The 21,215-nt window shown below is 48.5% G+C and overlaps 1 protein-coding gene across 1 annotated transcript in view; it reads left to right on the forward strand.

Annotated features, from left to right (window-relative positions):
• by (focal adhesion protein tensin) overlaps nt 1-21,215 on the forward strand; it is a 293,064-nt gene that overhangs the window by 243,600 nt on the left and 28,249 nt on the right. Inside the window, 20 exon segments of the mRNA XM_084593429.1 lie at nt 4,205-4,246; nt 5,132-5,175; nt 5,260-5,321; nt 5,658-5,755; nt 6,570-6,620; nt 6,997-7,119; nt 7,352-7,416; nt 7,547-7,630; nt 8,811-8,923; nt 9,069-9,129; nt 10,263-10,465; nt 10,931-10,996; nt 11,211-11,321; nt 11,462-11,497; nt 12,533-12,772; nt 14,254-14,476; nt 17,597-17,880; nt 17,883-17,904; nt 18,479-18,668; nt 19,105-19,232. Coding sequence (XP_084449555.1) covers nt 4,205-4,246; nt 5,132-5,175; nt 5,260-5,321; nt 5,658-5,755; nt 6,570-6,620; nt 6,997-7,119; nt 7,352-7,416; nt 7,547-7,630; nt 8,811-8,923; nt 9,069-9,129; nt 10,263-10,465; nt 10,931-10,996; nt 11,211-11,321; nt 11,462-11,497; nt 12,533-12,772; nt 14,254-14,476; nt 17,597-17,880; nt 17,883-17,904; nt 18,479-18,668; nt 19,105-19,232 — 2,246 coding nt within the window.

A 21,215-nucleotide genomic window follows, 5' to 3' on the forward strand; every position in this document is an offset into this window, starting at 1 on the left:
ATGACCCGTATAATCAAGATGCCCGAAATGTCAGTATAGTTAACAGGGTCATCAAAATGTCAACGCTCGGCATCGCCCTTAAACTTTTATTGAAGGACACTGAAAAATTTCTGTTAAACGAAATGTGGTGACATTTCCTTGTATGCTTCGAAATGCGTTGATGCCATTTGACGAAGCTCGTTTAAGCGTCCGAACGAAAATACATCTGACAGTTTGCATATGACTCTTCGCATCCACTGCAGGCCTCGGCCGCCGTCGATCTCCTCCGCGGATGACAGGAGCGGTGACCGCGCGGCCAAATGGGGTCGGCGGAACGCGCTCAATTAGGATGGACGAGAGGACGTGGTTGGAAGGGGGCGATAAGGGGGGAGATCACTCATCCTCGCGGGCTATGCGCGAACGAAGGCGGTCGCTCTGCATGGTTGTTGCATAAAGGAAAGCCGCTTCCACAGGAAACGCGGGAGCCCCTCCCACGTTCCCTGCTCTGTGTAGGCTTCGAGCGGTGGGAACAACGGCCCGCCGCCGCCGCAGAATGCTGTTGACGAGGACCTGGATTGTCGTACAAAGGCGGCCTGTCTCCGCAGCATGCGGCCCTGTAATTAGATCTCCGACGCTACCGATCCGCTACTGTGTTCCATGCGGGCATAATAGAGCCCATGCTGCATTTTTATTTAGATTATCCCTACACAAAGGGCAAGAATGACATGTATACTTTCTCCTATATATTTTTACGCATCCATTTAAGCTGCTCTTGACGGATGGTTTCCGCACGATTCACTGCCTGCAGAATGAGAAGCTTCGTAGATGGGAATTTCTTTTTAAACTTATATAAATAACCTCACGTTTCCTCACACCGTAATACAGCCATGTTATGCGTTAGCATTAGAGTCCCCGTCTCACCAAAATGCGCTGTCGGCAGATACGAAATTTTCTCACTGCTTGAGGCACTGATGACGTCATATAGCTAAGCTTACCACGACGGGCCGATCGCACAGCACCATACCCAGAACGCAATTTAACGAAATGGCCCCTTGGCGAACCAGAGAAATTTGGTGTCCTGCCTCTACTATCGATGGATGTAGGGTGCTGACGAATGCACGCTGCAACGAAACTGAAGCAAACAGAGGAAAATGCAGCTGAGAACGTGAATGCCATCGCATTCGCTTTTAAGGAGTCTTAAGTGGGCTTTGTTTTCTTCTTTAACTGCATGTATATACTTTTTATGAATAATTGCCAAATCTCGAAATTAGCACTGTTTTTAGCTTCGATTACGTCTTCTCTCAAGAATGTGCTAGTGGAAGGCAGTATTCATGTATAGAGGGGTATGCTGCATGATCAGCGTTTGGCTTGGAGGTTTGAACAGATACTTTGTGCATTGCCTTTTAATGCAGGACCCGCTTGCACAACATTGTGCCTTTCAGCCCACGTAGTACTCACAAATTTCGGTTAGTGGGCCCTGCGAACTCTTGGGCTACTCTGGCCATGTTCGGTGTTCGATTCGGCGCCAGGGCAACATCATCGCACTTGCCCGGAGATTCCACATTCTTGCTCGCGTTGGTCGACTGCACTGTCGCTCGCTTGCACATGGCTGAATCGTCTAAGATCATATCTTGGTATAATCGGGATAGTGTTCTTGTCGCCCTAATTTCATTGTTCTCCTTATGTGGTTGTATCACGGTGGAGAAAATGATAAACTGGAGTTTCATTCTGAGATATATTAATTTTACGTTCGTTGCATTCTTAACATAAAGGCTGACAGAATTGCCTCTGAATGACTGATGCTCCGGGCCGGGAGCTTACCTTCGAGCAAAGATCCGGTTGAAGAATGTACGTCCACTCTAATTCTTTCTAGAACACTCACCAGGCACTTCAGAAACAGTTGGTAACAACCGGTCATTTGAATGGATACCTCCGTTTTATTTTTTTATTTTTTTACACTCTTTCCACAGAGTCCGGTTGGCGTGAGCCTGATGACTTGTGGCGCTGCATTGTCCATCACATACACACATGCACAAGAGATTACAACAAGACGTCCACACCGATGATGTGCACACTACCAACTGGCTATTTATTTGTGGTATGAAGAAGAAGAAAACATACCAAAGAAAAGGAAGGGTACAATAAGAAGATGAAGAAAACTTGGAGGAAACTATTAAATGAAAAATAAAAATAAGCCGAAACTATAAATAAACAATGGCAAAATGCACCTATCTTCTTGTCCTATTGAATAGACGAATCATTAGCAAATCATTTCAGCTGAGCGCTACAGAAAGTAATCTCAGGCACTCCCCCTCCTGACCCGAAATCATTTTAAGGGTTTCAATAATCTCACTTCAAAGTATACTTTGCCCGAGCCAGCACGTTGGTTTCTGTGAACCTGGCCGCACAATGTTTCACCCTTGGATCTTGTTGGGTGTCATCCTTTCCACAACGAGATCAGTGGGTTGCCGAGTTCCCTGGAGCCGACAATTCTGCTCAGGCATCGGCCTGTCTGCCCTGCATACGCCTTCCCACATGTTCCTGTCCAGCTGTCTCGGCGTGGAAATGACGGCACTGAAACTGATGACACGGCGCGTGCATTTCGCCCTATAGCTCAAAGGAGCCCCTTCACCCTGCTCGTAGCAATATCAAGCTGGCGCATTTAATAAGCTGTCCACACGAATGCACGAAAACAAATTCGTCTCGCCCCTACGGATCAGAGGAATCGCGACCGCTGAGCTGTGCACCGTCGAACATATGCGCGGTTCCTATCGGGGGCCTTGTCCTCGGGGGCGCCGATAATGTGCCACCCGAGTGAGATGACCGCCGACTTAAGTGCGGTGACAGCGACCGCTTTCTCGAGTCGCATTTGGCGGCGTGAAGCCAAAAGAAGCAAGATTAGGTATAGCGAAAACAAAAGGAAACAGAGTAATCTCTTTTTCAGGGGTCGAGGGACCCCAGCGGAGAAATGTTTAGCTTTTGGAGAGAAAACAGGGAAGAAAAAAAAAAAAAAGTAAAGCCCTTGTGGCGTGCTGCTGGCGCTCTACTAGCGGCGATGTCCACGCCATAAAAACTCCCGATTGCGAGGAATTAGTTTTCGTAAGAGCGCAGGAAGAGATATTCTCAGCGAGGAGGGTCGTTGTGCCCATCACGTGATGGGGGAAATCGCGAGAAAAGGCTATCCGCCTGGAGGCGCAGCCGCCCTGATCTGCGGAGGACAAGGCTTGACGCGGGCTTCGCGCGTGCCTTGCGTCGGCAATACCGTCGTTGATTGCGGAATGCACTGGGACTTCAGGCCTGGCTGGAAAAATTCAGAGCACGCGTTTATTATAAGCAAATCGTGGCGGTCGTATTCCTCGGCGGCATATCTGATTCCGCGTAAGTGGATGATTAATGACTTGCCTCTCAAGTGGAAACAGATCGATTGATAGCTGTGTGTGAACCTCGTTTCGACAGCATTCGAATGGCTCCCAAACTTCCTTACACTTCGAGAATAATTTACGTCAGATTTTGACAAGAATTCCGAAGAGTATCGCTGAAAGTTAAACCACCTTGAAACATTTAGTTCACGTGTGTATTGACTTTTTTTTTTTTTTTTTTTCACACGAGTCTTGATTAACGCGAGATAGGACTGTTGGAGCAAAAAGGACGCCTGTAATAATTTTACGGAATTAGCAAGCATCACTGTATATTTATTAAGATGGCATGAGCTTGGCTGTTGACTGATTGATTGATTGATAGCTGTGTATTTTTTCTGGTTAAGCAGCTAGGTGTGAGTTCAGCGCTAGTATGCGCTTTTCCTTTCGCTGGTCCTCCGATCAGTCTACGCTGCTTCGTTATTTCAAGATGCAATACTAACTCACCGCTGTGCTGTGTTTTTCACACCCTGAGTGTCGTGTCGGTATTAAATATCACATTTAGAGATATAAATATGACATACCATGCAAAATGCCTGAATAGTCCGCGTCACTAAGTTAGGTGGAATCGAGTCAATTTAACGGGAGTTGAATAGCCTCTCCCACAACGCCACGTGGAATCGACACGACACGCTACTTTTCGAAAGTGGATTCAACACAACACAGTACATCTCACTTCCAGAATTGCTGAATCACTCGTTTAAGGTGTGCGCGGTTTGCTCGAAAAGCGCTGTTGCTTGCGTTAACGCCTGCCAGCAGAATAAACCAAGAACGTCAGGTAACACTCCGTTCGCTTTTGTTTTTTTCAGAGTCGCAGTGAGAACAGAGAAGTCCGACATTCCAGGAGATCGGTGAGTACGCCGGCAAGCAGTGTTTAAAGCCATGGTTATAAAAATGATCAAAATGCTGATAGTTTGGCGGAGTAATACGAGTGTCGTGGGATAAGGAAGGAGGGCGGAAAAATCTCCGCAAGGAATACGATAATATGAAATTATTAAAGAACGTATTGGGGCACAATCTACTCATGCTAGACATTCGGTACACATATGAAGGCATACAGGCACTATGGACCAACAGGAGGTAAAAGAGATTGCAGCGAAGAAAAACGAATCTGTTTTACCATAGTTCAATATGGCTCACTGCGCTCGCGAAAGTAACGCGATTACCGCGCCCTCACAGATTGCACGAACGCCAGGGCGATTCAAGCCAGTCGTTTCAGGATTATTATTGCACTTTACTTCCACTCGTGGCGCTCTTTACAAGCATGTAAAACGGAAACGTATGGCTGCGTCATTTTTTTTTTTATATGCCATATTTCGTCGCTACGTTACGACAGCCTGAAAAACGCCCCCTGTCAAACTTGTGGCAGTGCAATCAACAAAACTCTGCCGCTATTTGGCTTTCTTTCTTTCTGTTTCTTTATGTAGTCGTTCCGTAGCAGGCATGTTTCGGTACGGATATAGGGCTCTCCGATCTTCATAATTCTCTCTTCGTTTACTTCGTCTGTTCCCTGGGATCTAAAGGTGCCGCTCGAGCTAAATACATGTTGTGGCGGAGGCTTCCGGGAAAGGTTAAAAAAGAGAGAGGAAAGCTTCTGGGAGTGCATTGACGCCGCCAGTAGCCACGTTTTCTGTCAGGTTTAACATTCCGTTGTTGGCGTCACCATTGCGGTATGTAACTATCGTTACTGCTCATCTAACATCTTAAATCTTTCTCATATCCTCATTTCTCACTAGAAGAGTCCTGGATCCCGATCACTTGAACGAACGAGAAGTCCAAGGTAATATAATGTTTTTAGCTTGTCTGCTGGGATCTTAACGGCATTATTCGCAGGAGCTGAATTTTCGTCTTCTGTGTTTTGCAGAAGCCTCGAACGACAACTCAGTTTCGCCATGGACGTGACATACGTAACGGAGAAGATTATAGGTATGTGTCAGTGATATCGCGATTTCTTAATCAGTGCACTTCTCATCGGGATCGGCTCTTGTAGAGAAGAAAAACAATTCAGTAGTGAGGAAGTAATGGGCGTGAGCACGTGTCTCAAAAAAGCCCGCTGAAAGTATATTCGATGGGCACTTATGGTAATTGCTCTACGAAATGTAGCTCGGAGTGATCTTGCGGATTTGATGTTAATTTTTCCTTCCATGCAAGTGATGGCGCTTGGATCAAGTTGTGTTGTTTTGTAGGCTCATCTGTAAGGTACTGGGAGCCCTGTGGGATTTAAGGGAACGTATGTTTCTTAACAACTGGCGTGTTTTTCAGTGGTCACGTTCCCCGAAGGTGGATTGGATACGACCTATCGGAGTAACCTGAAAGAGGTTACCCGGATGCTGAGGACGAAGCATGGAAATAAATACACGGTGAGAGTTTCCACAGACTGAACGCATTTCCTAAAACTGTGTTGCGTGAACCACAATGACTCGCTGGATGAAAAAAAAAAAAGAGAGAGAGAGAGAGAGCTCAGGTGGCCTGTTTAGCGCATTAATCAGCGAAGGCTGTCATAGCTTTGTTTCAGCCAATCAGCCGAACACGTTTCTCACAAACGTCTGCACGCAAACGCAACGCAAGATGATAGCTTTGTGATCGCTATATACAGTGAGTCGTGTGAAGCACACCGTGGTCGGACCTTCCTCTCCTTCTTCCTCATCATAATCGCAAAGCACGTTAAGCTCGCACGGTAGCGCCATCTGGGTCCTCGTCAGTTGCAGGCATCTTTCGGACCTCCCCTTCCCTGTTCTCTTCTACAGGCAGAGAAGGAGACTTCTTCTCCTCTCTGCCACCTGAGAGCCGTGACAGGTAGCTTGTTTTAATTTCAACTGCAATTTCAATTGAAATAGATTGATTCGATCGATTGAAATTAATAAATTGGTTTATTTCATTATAAAGTCAAAAGGTCTTAGGGCTGACGATGTAAATTCCATGGTGGAATGAAGGGCTATGTTGCTTGCACCAACCTTATAGCAGCTTTCACTGCAATACAAAAAAGAAAAAAGAAAAAAAAAAAACAGTTCATGATTTTTACCTCTCAGTTCTGTTGTCACGAAGCTTGATACGGTTATTTACAACAGTCATTGACAGTATCTAGCACGAGTAACATATGAAGTGACCTTGAACTTCACGACATGATGTGCTGCATCGGAGACTGATATGTTCATGTTTTATTTCCGATTTCAGGTGTTCAATCTTTCTGAGAAGCGACACGACCTTGCCAGGCTGAACAGTCAGGTGAGAAAAAAAATGAAGAAGCCGCATGCCAACCTTAGTTTTGTTACCGGCATGAACAGTGGTATACTTATACCACCGATAAGAAGTGTTTCACAACGCTTTATAATAATACATGGCGACAAATTTCCCATCCAAGTGACGTTCGCTCGTTTATGTGATGCGCCGACGTTTTGGAGCTTCTAACAGTATCTGAATCTACTCGCTCCCTTCGATGCTGGCCATAGTCCAGCACTCCTAAACTCTCTGGCGCACGCAGGTAGCCATATTTATGAGGACATTATAATTTTTCCGTAAGGGTGCTTCGCAGCATAACCTGTTTTCCCGTAGACGACGTGGTCTTTTTTTTTTTTTTCTTCTTCTTTTTTCGGCTGCGCAGATTATGGAGTTCGGATGGCCAGCGCACCTCTCGCCACCTCTGGAGAGACTCTGCTCCATCTGCAAAAGCCTGGACTCGTGGTTCCACGCCGACCCACAGAACGTCGCCATCCTTCATTCCAAGGCGAGTCGGAGCATTTATGTTGCTCATGTGTCGTATACCAAAACTGAATGGGTGGCTGAATTTGTCCGTCCGTGTCTTCCTTCCGTCCGTCGTGTACTTTTTCGCGCTTTTTTCCATCATGAACGTTAATCAACTCGCCCAACTTTCAGCATTACTTGGCTGAATTGCCGAGCGAAAGGGGTGGAATCTTTGCATGTTGACGACTGCGGCGGCTGACCTTTGCTCTTTTCAGGGTGACAAGGGCCGTATCGGAGTCGTACTGGCTGCTTACCTGCACTACACCAGCATATGCGCCAGGTGGGTTTCCTGGTGCACTAATGCAAATATAATTGTCTGCGGGACAGGCAGAGGGATGCGGCTGGCTCTGTTAGAGCTCGCTTTACAATTATTTTAGGCTTCAACCCCCCCTCCCCTCTTTCCTTTCTAGTGACAACCAGGCGCTGGACCGGTTAACAATGAGGCGGTATTACGAGGATAAGCTGTACTCTTCGATGCACCCTTCCCAGAGGAGGTAACGGCCATCGTTTTTTTTTTCTTTCTTATATCGTTGCTCACGGTTACGTTTTGAACTTTTCTTGAGCATATAAGTACAAAACTGCATTCCTTCACACATGCCTAATCGGATGAACCCTTTGATGCCTTTGAAATGTCAGTTCTAAGTCCTTGAATACACATCGTCTCGACATCTCCCAGTGGCAGTCTTTACGCAATGGGATCGCAGTTACTCAAACTTGCTTGTTTTTCCGCTTGTCCATAATGTTTAACAAGCGCCACCATCTCGTTTCCCGTTCGGCACCGGCGGTACCAAGAAAGTGCCGGTGGAAGCATAAAATGAGTGTGTCTGGTGTCCCCTTCCGGCACTTGGGTAACTCCGATACCTGGCGCAACACGTGATCATTCTCGCTCGCCCACGTCTTTGCAGTCTCGCTCGTATACGTGCCTTTAAATTTCGTAATCATTGCGCGAACAAGCGTGACGCGTGCTTGCATATTTACATGGCAGCATCTCGCGCTAATAACAGCAAATCATGCATGCCGCGTGGCCTGGGCAAAACGTTAGGAGGAAAAGAAAAGAAAAGAAAAAAAAACGAAATCGGCTGTAGTGATTCGTTGGTACTGCAGGCGGAACACAATTGTGTTCTGCCTGCAGTACCAACGGATCAGATGGCAAGTTAAAAGAAAACTGCGCAGAAACGTCGAACTAAATAGCCGGCATTTTTTTTTTTTTTGACAACACGTAACGTCGACAGTAAGTGTGGGTGAGATCCGTCCCATTAGTGCTTATTTTGACAAGTTCGAAATATAGCTCGGACAGTTAAGAATCTGAATGGGTCGTTTAAATTTTTCTGATGGGCGGGAGATGTTTGGACGTTTTTCCCTGCAAAACGCAGCCACCAGACCCCATGAATAAGTACTCATGGCACCTGATTAACAAAAACAAATTAAACCTTCTATATAATTTTTATCCTTGCCTATCATATTATACGACCTTCAAAGGCTTCTTTACAAAAAGAAAAAAAAAAAAGAAAAGAAAAAGTGATTTGACCATTAGCACGCGATTCGCTCAGGAAAACTTCGAAGTTCGCAGAATGAAGAAAAATAGTCAACAAACTGTTTTCAGGAGAGTTGCAAAGACGGACGCAAATTAACACCCGTCGGCGCTTCCGTGATGCGAGTGTTTTCCTGCTGCAGGTACGTTAACTACTTCACGGAGCTCCTGTCCGGCAACATCAAGATGAACAACAACGCGCTGTACCTGCATCACCTCATCCTTCACGGAATTCCTAACTTCGACAATAGAGGAGGTGCGTGCGCTTTCACACTTATAAATGGCGGTAAGAAAAAAGAGAATGGGAGAAAATGCGCCATCTTGCGCAAGAGGCCGGTTTGGCGGAGGCATCCTCTCGAGCTCCTTCGGTTCTTTTTTTTTTCTTCTTTCTCTTTTGTCAGGTTGCCGACCATTTTTCAAGATCTACCAAGGCATGCAGCCCGTGTATACCTCTGGCGTCCAGTAAGTTCGCCCCACTGTTTTCGTTTGATTTTTTGTTTGTTTTATTTTAGAAGTCTTCTTTGAAAGCTGTAATCTTCTAGTGTGTCCTTCGAGAAGGCGGCGTCTAAGAGAACTCACGTATTCACAGCGCCCTTCCCTTCTGCGCGCAGAGTCAAATTTCCTCGATTTGAGTAACTTCGTGTACAAAAGTGCCGCGGAATTGCTTCGCTTGTAAGCCTTCAGCTTTCAAAGTCTCACATCGAATCACAGCAACATAAAGAATACTTCTTGTTCCTATATGTGCTTATATATTGTTGTTCTTGCTCCTTTTCTAGTACTTAGTTGCTGCATTCCTGCAAACAGATACGCGAAGCCCAGTTCAGCAGGGGCTGCTGAACTGGGCTTTGTATAGAGAAGCGGGGAACTCAACATACGACTCGCCACTGCTACGTAAACAGCTTAAATAAACTCGATAACTGTGTTATTATGAACCTACCTGGACTTCAAACCCCTAACTGTGATCGGCGTGCATGCATGCCATTGTTGCTCAATGCATATCTCTGATTTCTTCTTGCTCAAATTGGTTTTAAGACCCCCTGTCGTTTCGTGTAGTCATTGACACGCCGGTGTCGTGTGTAAATTAAATTGCGTAGCGAATCTTGGAATTAATATTAACAACAGTATCTGGACGGCGGACGCTTCCGTGCCCTCCAGTGAGGGCTGATAGCCGTGTACCGCTTACTTTATTTTTTGAAAGACGAGACGGTGTGCAAATTAGACGTTGTGTCGCCGCTAGGCTTTTCGATTTCCACGAATGAACCCGTGTTTTAGAGCAAATGCACAGTTCCGTAGTGCCCGCCTTTAATGGAATGTGAGTTAAGGTCCCATTGACCTAACATGGACAAGGATTACAGAACATCTGGTGACCTCCGCGAAAAGAGGTAGGTATAGCATAGGCCTCATTTCTTAATTCGTGGGAATATTTTGCGCAAAGTTGGCGGAATCTTTCGGCTTGTGTTTCAAGAGGCTGCATTAAGGGCGCGCAGTGCGTGTTGTCTCCACATTGTCGCCAATGCCCTCGAGTGGCATGCTGGCCTCCCGGCCAGGCCCCAACGTGTTCGGATGCCCTGAAAAGCTGCCTTCGTGGCTTGCAGCGTGGCCACGGACGGCTCGCGGCGTCTGGTCGTGCCGCTGGAAGCCAGCCAGCCCCTTCGGGGCGACGTGCTCATCAAGTGCTACCACAAGAAGCAGCGACCCGCCGGCCGAACGCCCATCTTCCGGGTGCAGTTCCACACGTGCACGCTCGACGGGGGAAAGGTGTTCTTCGGAAAGGCGGACCTCGACGATGCCGTCTCCGGTGAGCCCCGCCCATCGCTTCAACTGTGCCAGATAGGATCTGCCATGAGTCTATAAAGTCTTACTCGGAACGCTCACATGTTCTTCACTTACGCAATCCTAGGGTCAAGAGCACTTGCGAGTCCCAAAGTTCGAAAGCGTTTCGAAGAAGCAATCTTGCCTACTGCGGCTTCTGCGCTGAGTTCCACGGGCTCGTCAATTGGCATCGCAATTAAGCTACGCGGAAATAGCGGTTCCGGGGCCTCATTTAAACGGCTTTTGTAGCTGTGTTTATTTTCAAGGCCAGATGTAAGCTGAAGTTAGTAACAGCTCCTTCGGCGAAACCCAGCGTGAGATGCCGAATCCAGTGCATTGGCCGCAAGAGTATTGGCTTCATTGTTCTCGGAGATGCTAAGTATATGTCTTCGCTTTTTGGTGTTGTCGCGCCAAATGTGGGCTTTTCTTTTTTTTTTTTTTTTTTTAACAGACTCCCGGTTTCCGGAAGACGGGCAAGTGGAGCTGCTTTTTTCTCAGCACCCTGACGACTTCAGAGGTATGCACTGAAATACTTTGTTTTTTTTTTCGAGCTGCAACGTTTTACAGCTGTATAAGATTGTTTTATTTGATGCGTGCCGACTCTTGCTAGATGGTGAAATCTGCCTAACTTGTAATTAAGTAAAAGGTTCTCAATATTTACTGTGCTCTAACGGCATTCCGAGGCCATGTTTTCATTGCCACTTTCGACACTGTTCTTTATGTGCCCGCAGGAAATGGTTCCGTGACTGACACTATCAGCATAGGCGAGCAGACGAAAGACCCATTAGTCAGACAAGATTCATATGAAAACTTCGATCTGATCCATGAAGACAGCCAAAGCGGTACGTATCTGTTAACGGAATACACATAATGTTCAATTTTAAAGAAGAAATAAAGGCCTTGATGGCGTAAAGTCCGTGCAAGATCAATTTTTTTTAATTAGAAAGCATTGTAGCAGTTTACGTTTTTACTTTTCTTTCAGACCTTGATGACCTCATCGAGCCAACCAACATTTCAGGTAAGTCAAAAGCTTATGCTTACAGCATGCGCAACTGGCGCGTTGATTGTCGAAATCAGAGCTTTTTGTGGTGGTGGCCCGCTTGCATGATGCATTTTTTAACTGGAGAGCACGTGAGACTATAGGTCGCCTTATGCGGGGCTACTGGCGTTTCGCTAAAGCTAGGCTATGTCGGTCTGTTGCGGCATTTTTACACTAAAAGGGAAATTAAGTCTAGGAAGGAGATTGGGATGTGTTATTAAAAAAAAAATGGCGCATAGTTTCCAAAAGACATTTCCAAAGAAAAGCGCCCAGATGCGGCTACCGAAACTGTCTTCGTTTGCACCTATCTACGGCTTTCCTTTCGTCCCCAAGCGAACCCGCCCTTTATAGGGAGGGGCTTTACAGGGAGGAGGGCGAAGTTAATATCTCATGTTATTGGAATATAGGCTATCCTTTCTGAACGTTCTTGTCTGTCGGTATTATATAAAAGTAAGTTTGATATAGAAGTTTTAATTCATGCCATTATCTGAATCTTACTGATATCTTAAGCACGCTTCGAATAAGTGTAATGTCGGGAGATAAAACATTAAACAATAGCAGAACGGCGGGTTTTGTGAAATTTGTCTCTTGTATACAAACCCTGTGCCTGCGCTGACACCAGGCACGTAGCCGGGATTTTCTTTTTTTCACGAAGGGCCCAAGGTAATGTAGCACATCTGAGGACGCAGTGTAGGGGGCGGGGGCTGACGTTGAGCTTAATTTCTGGCGTGGGTCTCGGGTCCCCCCTTGGGTGCATGCAAGTGATATTAGCCTTACGCTCGGTTGTGCATAATTTTAGAAAGCTTTGTTCGTGCTGTAGCGTGCTGGCCTGGCTGTTTTGCACGCATACGGCGGTGTGTGCATCTTATCTTCCCGTTTTCTGCTTACTGTCCCTCTGCTCTCCTCTCAGCGGCGACCGAGTGCAGAGCTGTGCGGATTAACGGTGGCGAACTCTCCCGACCCTCTAACACGGCTAACCGCCCCTTCGCTCGGCCCCCTCTTCCCGGCTCCCAGTTCCCCACGCAGAGGGTCCCCTTGACGGAAACCTCTACGCAGTGGTGTCCAAGGGGGCCAAGCCCGCTGAGGGGGGCGTCTTTCCCCCTTCCCCCAACGCGGCTCCCGACACTGACGTGCTTGATGGGCCGCACACTGTGAGCATGGACTCGGGCATCTCTTCCTCCTCGGGCCTGCACAACTACGGCAACCCTAGCCCGCAGGGGCTGCTCCACAAGGTGCCCAACGGAGGCACCGTCGGTGAGGGCCTTTCCCCATTTCACTCTTGGGGTGATCAGCATGTCACTCACGGGCGCATTGTGGTCGTCGTTTTCTTGATTCTTCTTCCGGGGGCAGGCGTGTCTGATCGCGGCTAACCGGTAAAGAGCACCTGGGCCCCTGGAATGTGTGCGCCCTGTGTGAAACGCATTGATTCAACTCCTCCTATACCCTTCCTCCATGAACTAGAAGTTATTTCGGTCAACCCACTCTCTTCTTCTGTGAACGTTTCACGCTGCGATATTAAGTTATTACCTACCTCCCGCGAATACAAGAGCACGTTTTCGCACCCTATTTTTGAATCTACTCCAGCATCAACTACATGACAGCGCGCATTGTGATGTGGCTCTGAAAACAATAGCAAATTGTTTGTTTCTTTATTGATTTGCAGCACGCTTTCTTCTTGTAAGATATCGCGCTCAGTGCGACTTTCAACAAGAAGGCAGTGTCCAGATCACGCGCTGTTCTCCAGGTAACGAACGCAATTTGCTGCACTGTGCAGAGAGACTTTTTGTTTGTGTGTGTGTGTGCAGCCTAGCTGTCAATGCCAGGCCATCCCCTCTATTCCATCAGTCTTTAACCCTGCGACCACGTGGTGGGATGACTAGCTCTGCTGCTGACGGTCATATCTCGCCGGCGCAGAGAACGAAACTAAGTTGCTTAGAGCTATGAGCCAGAACTAGGATCTCCAAGCTGCGTGCGGTCGACTTCTCTATTATAAGTTAAGTTTACTACATTTACTACCACGAACGAGAAACAATCCCTCCCCCCTCCCCCCCACCCCCCCCCCTCTTTTTTTTTTTCTAGTTCAATGGATAGCGTATGTGAGTGGCACCAATTACAGTTGTTAGGTTTCGAGCCATGTCGGGTGCGCTGGTACATTCAGATGATCTTGCCGAAAGACGTGACATTGCTTGGAAAGGCGTGACGAAGATAGGCCGACGTTGTCTCCTCCTCTTCGTCTCGTGTTCTGGCAGTTGTGTGGCTTAACGTCCCAGATCGACGCTATGAAGGGCGCCATAGTGAAACAAATATAGCAGAAATTCACGCTCTTTTCAACGTGAAAATTTGGATACCTTCGTGATGTATGCTTAGTACAACCGCAGAAGCTCTCGATATTTTCAGTGTTGGTTGTCTCGTAGCGCTTCAGCATTTTTTTATTTTTTTTTTTACTTCCTAAAGTTTGAGTTTATCTGCTGTTCCAATTCCTCAGCGAGCTACATCAACTTCGGAGTCTGCTTCACGAACGCTCTCGATGTTGCGAAGCTCACTCCTGTACGTTTTAGCGGAGAGGATGGTGGCTTTTACGAAACATGTTGTGGAGGGAAAAGAGAGTCAGCCCGCACATCGGCTGTACTGGTGTGGAGTGCGCATACATGTCGGCACGCAATAGTTCGTGGTGACCAGTCGCTTCAGGCGCTTTTTCACTGTGCTCTTCCCTTATCCTTGCGGCCCAACGGCAGAAGTGGAGGTTCACCACTCGGCAACTGACGGTGGCCCCCAGCACCGCGTGCGGAACCCCCTGCGGTCAGAGCACGCCGAACTGGACGACCTGCTGGACGGGATGCTGCGAGAGATCCGATCCATGCCAAACCACCCGGCTTCTCCACCGCCCGGGGGCCGCGCCAACCCCTCGTCGTACAGCACGCTACCCCACGGCAGTCCCAGCTCGCTGTCCAATCCGGGGTGCGTGTCTCCTGTCTCGCTTTTCCTCTGTTCACCTCTTCAACGCTTTTCGTGTGGAATGAGCTATTCATTAAATGAGCGTTCTCCATGGACATGTACCGAGGCCTGCTTTAAAAGCACTTGAGGTGACTGCTCTTTTTAGCGCACAACTTTTGCTTTCTGGCAAGGCCTATCATTTCTCGCGCCTGTAATCCAACGAGTCATTCGAGCGCTATATGCAGCACTGTAGGGAATGCAACAGCTGCGCCAACTGCGTCATTTTAACATAAATACGATTTCCTGCACCATGCTGCACCAAACGCATTAAATTGGCCGAAGTTGAGTCAGCTTGCTCCAAAAAGGCCAGGTAAGCGCGACACTATCTTTTCTTTTTGCCCAGCGTATGGCGCGGCTTCCAGGGATGCCCGAACATCCGAAGTGGTTTGTGATAATCATGGCCATTCCATTCACATAGCATTTACTGTATGTATTCAACGAATGTGAATGCATATTAGAAAATTATGGGACTATTTTGTCTGAACTTGCGGTCAACCATTTCAGATTCGAAACGGCGTTCACTTCCAGCTGCTCACAATGGTCACATCAGTTTCTCTTCTTTCCGGGAAGGGACATCTGTGGAAACGGCAATAATGGTAGCTAAAAGAAGTTTGACAGCGTCGAGAGCCGGCTCGGCGTCACCAGCGGGTGAGATGTGGTGCAGCGCAGAACGTTATAGCGTTTGGGTCACGGCGCAGTCAACGTGTGGCGTCGAACGGTGAAGGCGGCGAACGGGTCCCAGTGCTGTGATCGTTCTCGATAACTGTTCCATGATAGACATGGCACCTGTGGAACACATGCTGGGAAAATCGCGAAGCGGACAAAACACGTACGCGTGCGCTGCTGCGGTCGCTGATCCCACACAGGTATTGTAAAATCTTGCTAATTAGAATACGAGCGTGGTCCGAACGGCCATATAAGTCCGTGACGCTCGTTTATTCGGAAATGTGTGTGTGTGTGCGTGTGTGTGTGTGTGTGTGTGTGTGTGTGTGTGTGTGTGTGTGTGTGTGTGTGTGTGTGTGTGTGTGTGTGTGTGTGTGTGTGTGTGTGTGTGTGTGTGTGTGTGTGTGTGTGTGTGTGTGTGTGTGTGTGTGTGTGTGTGTGTGTGTGTGTGTGTGTGTGTTGGGGGTGGGGGTGCTTCGAGGTACGAGTCAACCCGCCCTGCCAGCGATTTCCGAAATAGTCCTTTTGAATCTGAATTTAACGGAACACTCGCGCACATGTCCGTGCTTGCGTGCTATGACAGGCACGACGACGATTGGAGTCCCCCGCTTCCAATGCATGTACGACTCGATAGCATAGTTTCGGGTTTGTTCACGCGATCTCGCGGCTTTGGTCAGGCTTGCGTCGGCCGGCCGCATCATTTCGAACGCTGCTTGGCGCGTCAGTGGTCTCTTATTTTTAAATTGGGGTACGCATTGTAAAGCCTGCGCCCACTTCCCTCGCTTACATCTATGCGCCTCTTCCAGTACGTTTGAACCGCGCATTGTTCACTGTGCAGTGACGCATTCTCAAAACGTGACGGAGCAGGCACCGATCCTGCTGCATTGCATTGTGAATAGGGTAGTTAGGCCTTTAAGATTTTAATGGATATTTACATCGACTTCATGCCCTGAAGTTGCGCCAAAATGCTGATAGTTCTGCTACAAAATGATTACGTTTCTTATCCACATCTGCTCCAAAACGGAAATTTGCCCGCTCCAAGAGTTCCTCGATCGATCGATTGGTTCACAGGAAGGGAAAGGCGCAGTATCTGTCACACTTGTAGCTGTGGACACCTGAACCGCGCCGTAAGGGAAGGGAGGAAGGTGGGAGAGAAAGTGGATAGAGAGAAAGAGGAGCCGTAGTGGAGGGCTACGGAGAAATTTGGACCACCTGGGGATCTTTAACGTGCGCTGACATCGCACAGCACACGGACGCCTCTTCGTTTCGCCTCCATCGAGACGCAGCCGCCGAGGTCGGGTTCGAGCCCGGGTACTCCGGCACAGTAGTCGCGCGTCTTACCACTGCACCACCCCGGCGGGGCAGCCAAGAGTTCCTCCAAAACATGTATCTAGTGACTAATTTTCACCGTCTCACCCCTGGACCATTTTGTTTCTATTTGAGCGTTATTTGTATGAGGCGTGGTAATGAATAGTTTTCTGGGACATCCTTTCCTTTAACGCCGAACTTTTCGCTATTTGTAGTCACCTTGCAATAAAGAGAGAATGTCAGCAGGATTAATCACAACAAGTGCAACAACAAATTGCATAAGTGAGCAAGAAGTTGCAGGGATTTACTGCAATTTTTATAAGCACTGAAATCTGGATTAAGCACACAACTGTATCTAGCGGCAATTAATTATTGGTTTTCAGGAAAGGAAAGGCGCATGTATCTGACACACTTTTCTTTTTTCGGTGGACGCCTTAAACGCACCGTAAGGGAATGAAGGGGGTAATGAAAATGGAAAGCGAGAAAGAGGGGCGGTAGTGGAGTGCTTGAAGTAATTTCGACCACCTGGGGATCATTAACGGGCACTAACATCACACAACACACGGACGCCTCTTCGTTTCGCCTTCATCGAAAAGGAGCCACCGACAGTCGGGTCTAGCGGCAATGATAGATCGGAATTCACACAACATATAGGAAATCATGTTGAGCAGGTATAAATATGCTAGCAGTAACCTATGGCGACGCGCTTCATATGAAATTGGGAGTCTTATCGCGCTATATATTTCGAGCGGAAGAAGACTGTCGCCGTAGCCCAAATTGCAAAAAAAAAAAAAGGAGGGGGGGGGGGGGGGGGGGGGGGGGCGTCGGAGAAAATACGCACGTTATTTCTTATCCAAATAAATTGTTACGCAACTGTACCTTGTGCAGCATTGAGGATGCTGTCATACCAGCTTCCCGTTTAGCGTCCATCTGCTTGTCGAGCTGGAGGCTGGTTTGTGATAGAGTCGATTCTTACTGATGACATAGTACTAGAGATAAGTCTACACCACTGTGAAGTGAGACAGGTACTGAGCCTGCCTCTCTCCGCAAGCCAACTTGCGAAGCTTGAGCGTCCCCTTAATTTTTTTTTCTTCTTTTTATTCGGTCGCATAGCCACGGCACCATCTACTACTCGTACACGACGCGCACCACGCCATCAGAGAGCCCGTCGACGGCGCACCGTAATGGAGGCGATTACGTGCCTGGCTACCAGCGCTGGCCGCTGCAGCACCAGGATCACGAGAGCCGATCGCCAGACAGCGGCCACCGCACCACGTCGCCCTTCTCGTACGGCGTCGAGTACGGCAGCCCTGCGCTGAGACGCCGGCGCGCCCACTCGGAGTCGGCGCGAGACTCGTTCGAGGAGCGAAGCTACGGCACGCTGCGCGATGCCTCGCTCAGCCTGAACCCGTCGTTGGCAGGTGAGCGACGCCGACTGGGCGCGGTGCCTTCCATACAGCATTGACCGACGTGAGGCCGGTGGCGGCCACTTTGTGGTGGGCAAAAAGCTAATAGCAAACTATCAGCGTTTTTCAAACTTTTTGCAGCTTACTGCAAGCATCAGCGTTTGAAAGCGCTCGAGTTTACTAAGGCATTGTTTCAGGAAAAATCACGGCACTACGCGCGTAATGGCGCCTTGTAGCACTTCTAGCTCTTCTAGCGTGCGGCGGCCAGCCGCTCATTTTTGCCCACCACAAGGTGGCGGCATGTGGCTTCACTGGCTTCACTTCCACCGCGCCGTCTCCACTGCCGCAGTTTTTTAAAATATCTTCCTAGATTGCGAAGCACGCCGGCAGCGAATGTAAGAAAGTAAAAACTGACATCGCAACCAGTGTTCTCAGTGTCACCAGACACTGCGGAACGTATAATTTGTTGAAATTTGCATAATGTCGTTATAATTTGTCTTTGTAGTAACGATTTTGGTCAGGTTGAGCCATGTGCTTGCTCCAGTAACAAGTCCCAGCTTCGTTCACCGTCAGCCCTTTTCTCTTACAGTCAGTCATGGCTGCAGAAGCAACAGCAGAAGCTGCGCGCCCGCCGGGAAGGTTCGTGGGAGGACCGACATCGCAAGGAGAGGCAGTTGATCGCCGAACTGCGGACGGCCACGGCCATGCGCAGTCCCGAGCCGCCAAACGGCACGGTGGACGTCTCGCCATTGAATGGCGACGTGGGCGGCGGACTTAAGGTTCGCCCCTTAGCTTATCTCTGAACCCGCGAATCTTTCTTCTTACATTTCGTAAATGGCAGTTATGCATATTTTACCGGCATTTTCTGTCATATAGAATCGTGATGGTGCTCAGCGCAACAGCCAGTTCAGCGGGATTGGTTATCACTCTTCTTGAAAAATGGGGCCCTAAGAGGCAAGCAATGAGAGCACGAAGCTTGCATTTCTTCTGACCACTTCTGGTCCCTTTTTTACCTGTTTGATGTTTTTCATTAGCGTAAGACCTTTACTAAGATTCTCGAACAAGTGACACGCTAGGTAACAAGAAATTTGTTTCGATGATTTTGCTAGCGTGGCTGTTTGATGTGTCCATGCAGTTTAACGATATGCTGGGAATATTGAGTTGGTAACTGAAATGTCTCCGTCCGGCCCTAAGGGTTTAATTGAAAACACGCAGGGCACGAACTATTCGACCCCTCTGCACATCCATACTAGCAACAAGCCTCCCATCAACCGCGGCTTGAGCGCGCCCACTTCGCCCATCATCCCGTCGCGGACGAGCAGCCGAGACGTGACGCTGCGCAGGTGAGTTGCACCTCGTGCATATCGTGTGAAGTCCCGTCTGGCCCCGTTCACACTAGCGGGAAACGTGCCAACGTCTCGCAGCGGCGTAGCGTTGACGGCGCCGGTGCGTCGCAGGTGCGCGGAACGACGCTCACTACGCGCCTTTTTCGGCTGCGCTTGCGGTGGAACGTCTAACGAAGAGGCGCTGAAAGAGCATGTTAACTTTAATGTTAACGAGCAGAGCAGCAGAGCGGCAAGGGGGCAGTCACGTGACACCAGCGACGTCGAGAAAGCGCGTGCTTTTCTGACGTCGTCTTGCTGTCCTCCCGTCGCCCCCGCAGCTGCCGCCTCGGATGGCGGGTCACTGAATTTGGACTGACGTCACGATCCACGGTCGGCTCCGATTGGCTCTTCCGTTGTGCGGATCAGGAAAAGAGAACTCGATCACCAGATGGTCTAAAGAATTCAGGAGCCCTCCACTAGGACATCTCTTTCTTCTTTCCATCCCAACTTCTTCCCTTCCCTTACGACATGGTTTAGGTATCCACTGAGAAATGTGACAGATACTGCATGGGCTTTTCCTTTTTTATAAACCCATGTACAATATGCAAATATAGCTCCCGACCCCATCGGGGGAGGGAAGGGGGGAGTGGTTAGTCCTAGCCCTGATGGGGTTGGGATAGGTAGGTCACCGCCGCTTGCTGCGGGGGCTAGCCTGCCACCGTATTTTATCTGTTGTAGGCCGTTGCACCCGCCACCGTTTCAGTGGTGGACGACGGCTGTTGCGGCGCGCGTCTTTATCTCCCTCATTTTCTTTATTTTCTCTGCTGTCCTCATGAGGCAGTGAAGGTGGCTCAGTTACAGAGCAAGTAGTAGGCCTGTGCGTTTTCTTTCCCTTCTTCCTACAGCCACAACAACCCCATCACTCCGCGGAACCTCAAACAAGTCAGCATGCAAAAAAAAAAACAAAAAAAAAAACATGAGTTGTGCTTTGGTTAAACATAGTGTGCAGCGGTAGCTCCGGCTGAGGCGCGCGCGAGATTGACGTCAGCGAAGCTACTTCCCACATCAGTTGACCTTTGGCCTTAGCCTTGACCTTGATTTTTGGTGGGAACATAGCCACCCAAAATGGTTGCGGCTTAAGTTCCAGTGTGACCTCGAAGCTGTTTGAAGGTCATCGGAAGCACACAGTGACCTTGGCTTTACCTAGCATACTCAAGCTATCGCTTCAAAAAAAAAAAAAAGAAAAAAAGAAAAAAAAAAACCTGCGGGGTGCGGCGCGCCGAAAACGTTTTGCGTTGTGCATTTTCATGCTGTTGTGAGCGCACCTTTAGTTGTGTTTGCATTCGGATATATATCGCGCAGGCGCGCGAGTAGACTGCGTATTGCTCGATGACAGGTCTGTAAAGCGGAATATAAATACTCCTCAGAAATGGGCGCCAAAATATTCTCAAAACAAGTCCTGACCGCGGCGGCTGCGTTTCGATGGAGACGAAACCCTAATGCGTCCGTGTGGTGTGCGATGCGAGTGCATGTCATCGCTCAGGTCTCTCCTCAAATCCACGTACTAACTTAACTTTTAACTTACGGCGCGGTTCGGGTGTCTACCGAAACAGTTATGACAGATACAGCGCCTTTCCTTTCCTGTGAACCAATTACTATTACCCGGGTTGCGTTTCTATAGAGGCGAAATGAAGAGTCGTCCGTGTGATGTGCGATGTCAGTGCACGGTAAAGATCCTTAAAAATCCTCAGGTAGTCGAAATTATTCCACAGCCCTCCACTACGGCACCTCATTCTCTCATTCTCCTTTCATTCTCGGCTTCCTCGCTTCCCTTACAGTGCAGTTCAAGTGCCCATCAGAGCGTTTGACGATACTTCACCGTTCCTTTCTTATAAGCCCATCTATACATGTAATTTATTTTATAAAAAACAAGCTGCCCTGTACTGTGCGATATTAGCGCACGTCAAGGAACCACGGGTGGTCGAAAGTGCCGGAGCCCTC

This window comes from Amblyomma maculatum, chromosome 2 (genome assembly GCF_055883805.1).
Source record: "Amblyomma maculatum isolate TAMU_Amacu chromosome 2, ASM5588380v1, whole genome shotgun sequence".
Taxonomy (NCBI): Eukaryota; Metazoa; Arthropoda; class Arachnida; order Ixodida; family Ixodidae; genus Amblyomma; species Amblyomma maculatum.